This window comes from Phoenix dactylifera, chromosome 8 (genome assembly GCF_009389715.1).
Source record: "Phoenix dactylifera cultivar Barhee BC4 chromosome 8, palm_55x_up_171113_PBpolish2nd_filt_p, whole genome shotgun sequence".
Classification (NCBI taxonomy): domain Eukaryota; kingdom Viridiplantae; phylum Streptophyta; class Magnoliopsida; order Arecales; family Arecaceae; genus Phoenix; species Phoenix dactylifera.
In genome coordinates this window covers 20,170,877-20,174,510 of record NC_052399.1, presented here as the reverse complement: position 1 = coordinate 20,174,510, position 3,634 = coordinate 20,170,877, and the positions used below count along the sequence as shown (strand labels likewise).

The 3,634-nt window shown below is 43.2% G+C and overlaps 1 protein-coding gene across 1 annotated transcript; it reads left to right on the top strand.

Moving 5' to 3' along the window:
• Positions 1–473: 473 nt before the first annotated feature.
• Positions 474–2,756, top strand: LOC103700333 (peroxidase P7-like). Its single transcript, XM_039129195.1, has 3 exons — positions 474–746; positions 1,826–2,017; positions 2,111–2,756. Exons 1-3 carry the CDS (start codon positions 528–530, stop codon positions 2,663–2,665), a joined length of 966 nt encoding a protein of 321 aa, XP_038985123.1. The 5' UTR covers positions 474–527; the 3' UTR covers positions 2,666–2,756.
• The last annotated feature ends 878 nt before the right edge of the window (positions 2,757–3,634 follow it).

Genomic DNA, 3,634 nt, shown 5'->3' with positions numbered 1-3,634 from the left:
CGACTCCTCCTCCCCGGCACAAAAGGGGCTGCATGTTCAAGCTAGCCCAGACCACTCAACACACTCTGGGTGGGAAGAAGACCTCTCTTTCCAGATGAAGAGGTTGACCCTGACCCCAACCTTCAGATGCCTTGATTCCCACATACATGTTAACTCTAGATTGTTTTAATAAATCTTATTTATCACAAAAATATTTATGGTGTACATCCAGCGAGGATACCCCTTGACTTGGAAGTATAGAAGTTCCAACGATGGGTCCTATTGGATGCCACTATGGCTTGGACCAAGCCAATGTCCAATAGATGGGCTATTTTTTGAGCGGTCGTACTTGCGCCAAGTAACTTATTTAAAAAAATAAATAAACGCAGCAATTAGGGTAACGAGCCCAGTCAGAGAAGCAACGTTTGAATTCCAGCAACCGATGGCCATTCCATGCATGCAACAACTACACTATAAATAGGGGTCCTAGGAAAGCATCTCTCATCTCAGCTGAAACTCCTGGAGCAACCATACAGCCTTCGTTAGCTATGGCCTTCTCCAATAGCTTCCTTTTGCTCTCTCTGCTATCACTGCTCGCTTGGGCTGCCGCTTGCCCTCCCCAAGGGCAGCTCTCACCTACGTTTTATGCAACAAGCTGCCCAGATGTACAGTGCATTGTGCGCTCGGCCATGGAGCGGGTGGTCCGCAGGGAGCCAAGGATGGGAGCGTCCATCCTTCGGCTCTTTTTCCACGACTGCTTCGTAAATGTGCGATACAATCCCTTATTTGCTCCCTCGTTTCCCTTTCCTTCTTTTGACGTATATCTGTGACCACCTTCACTATGGTACGCTAGCTGCAAGCACGTTAACTACACCTTAGAAAAACGTCCATAGATCACCTACATGATTCATGCCACTTTCGCAAAGTTAGTTTACTTGTTTAGCAGGTGATTTACATCTTAGAAACAGAATCAACTGGCATTTGGTGAATCGTTGTCATATGTCTCTGCAGTAGCCGTGGTCATTGACTCTGAGACGGGACCCTATATAGAATCCATAGATTTATTTGCTAATCTCTAATTTGAATTTTAAGGGAAGTGTGTTGGCCGTAAGACCATTATAGAGATGGCCAGGCTGCTTGGCTGTAGTTTAAAAGGGGTATAGCAAGCTAGAAGAAACACGGTTCTACTATCTTGGTCATACCTGAACCTCGAAGGGGCAAATGCTTTACATGCAGCCAACAGCAACGTTATGCTGCTAAGCTAGGTCGTAGCTGTGGGTTGTGAGTTGGAAACCTCTGCGGTGCCTGATTTGCACCATAAAGAGTTGAACAGCTTTGGATCTCCACCATATCATCTCATCATGGAGATGGACAACTGTGTCAAATATGCACTATAAAGATTTGCCATTCATCTTTAAGATGGGATGACATTGTGGTTATCAAGGGCCGTACAGTCCTACATGTTGCAAAACTTGCATCGTCGAGGATTGAAACTTAGGCAGCTATACCCTTCTTAAACCGCAGCCATAGCTTAGAAGCTTAGAAAGCAATTTAGCGGCTGTATGTATCAGTCCTAAACACTGTCACAATTCTGCTAAAACTTAGGAAGTTAGTTACTAATCACTCTCCTAAGTACGGTAGACGTGTGTGCCAAATTAAAGCTGGTACAGTAAAAGATGGGTGCAAAACTTTACGTGGGTTCCAATAGCTTCTCAAGCTTCTATTCCCAGTGTAACAGTATCGGAACAGACGTTTTTGTTGAAGCCGGCCTAAAATCATCACTTCCGTTTGCCGCTTCTTTTACATTCTGCCCAGTTGCTGAACGGACGTCCTCTGTTTTCTTCAGGGCTGTGACGGATCGATCCTTCTCGATGACACAGCAACGTTCACCGGCGAGAAGAACGCTCCCCCAAACCAAAACTCCGTCCGTGGATACGAAGTCATCGACACCATCAAAGCCCGTGTCGAAGCTGCCTGCAAAGCCACCGTATCATGCGCTGACATCGTCGCCCTCGCTGCTCGCGATGGAGTCCACTTGGTTAGCGTCGCACCCCATCATTTCCCACCTTCTCTTTCACCACCAACGTTCGGTCTTAATGCTTCAAGCTGATACCAATAACATACGTTGTAGCTCGGCGGGCCAACTTGGACGGTGCGACTGGGCAGGAGGGATGCAACGACAGCGAACCAGAGCGCGGCCATCAGCTACCTCCCCAGTGCCGGGGCCAACCTCACCACGCTCATCTCCATGTTCGCCGCCAAGGGCCTCAACGCTCAAGAGATGACCGCGCTGTCCGGCGGCCACACCATAGGCCAAGCTCACTGCAAGACCTTCCGCGACCGCATCTACAACGACACCAACATCAACCCAGGCTTTGCGGCGTTCAGGAAGAGGAACTGCTCGGCGTCGTGCGGCGACAGCAACCTCGCGCCTTTCGATATCCAGACCCCGAACCGGTTCGGCAACGAGTACTACCAGAACCTGGTGGCCCGGCGGGGGCTGCTGCACTCGGACCAGGAGCTCTTCAACGGTGGGTCGCAGGACGCGCTGGTCTGGCAATACAGCACCAACGCTTCGTTGTTTGCGAGCGACTTCGCTCGCGCGATGGTGAAGATGGGGAACATCAGCCCGCTCACCGGGACCAGTGGGGAGATCAGGTTGAACTGCCGGAAGGTGAACGCATGACGATAAGGGCGGGTTACCAGTAGACCTGGGGGATAAGCCGAAATTGATACTATTTTAAGCTAGAAGTGATTCAATAAAAATACTACTAGATTATTAAGGCCCTGTTTGGGGGAGCTGTTGGCAGTAGAGCTGTTGGAAGTAGAGCTGTCTGAAGTAGAGCTGTTATAAAAAGCTGTTTGCTGTTTGGTAACTACATTCGTAAAGTGCTGTGGTACTTTGTTTTGTGTTTGGTAAACAAACTAAGAAAGTACTTTTGTCTGACAAAATTACCATAAAGGACATTTCATAGTATTATACAACAGAACATAATAAAATATAACATATATTAGTACATAAATATACGATATAGTATAATATTATTGTAATTATAATATAGCATAATAGTAATATAATTATTAGAGTAAATTAATATTTGGTAATATAACATAATATTAAATTATTTAACATAACATATTAATGTATTATAATATAATGTAATATATATTATATTTATAGTATAATACAATAATAAAGGTATAAAATATTATAATTATTAGTATAAATTAATTTTTCATAATCTAACATAATATTAAATTATTTAAAATAACATATTAATATATTATAATGTAATGTAATATAATATAATATTTATAGTATAATATAATAATAAAGATATAAAATATTATAATTATTAGTATAAATAATTAATAATGTTGAAATATATTTATTTATTATCTTATTTATTCATTCATTCATTCATTCATTCATTTATATAAATATTTATTTATTTATTTTTTTATTATTTTTTAAATTTTCTTTTTTTTCTTTTTTTTCTTTCTTTTTCTTCTTTTTTTCCTTTTCTTTTTCTTTTCTTTTTTTCTTCTCTTCTTCTCCTTCCTTCCTCTCCCCTGTTCTTCTTTCTTCTCCTCCCGCGCGGCCGGCGGCACCGGAAGGGGGCCAGGCCGCCGTGGCCGCGGGAGGGGGCCAGGT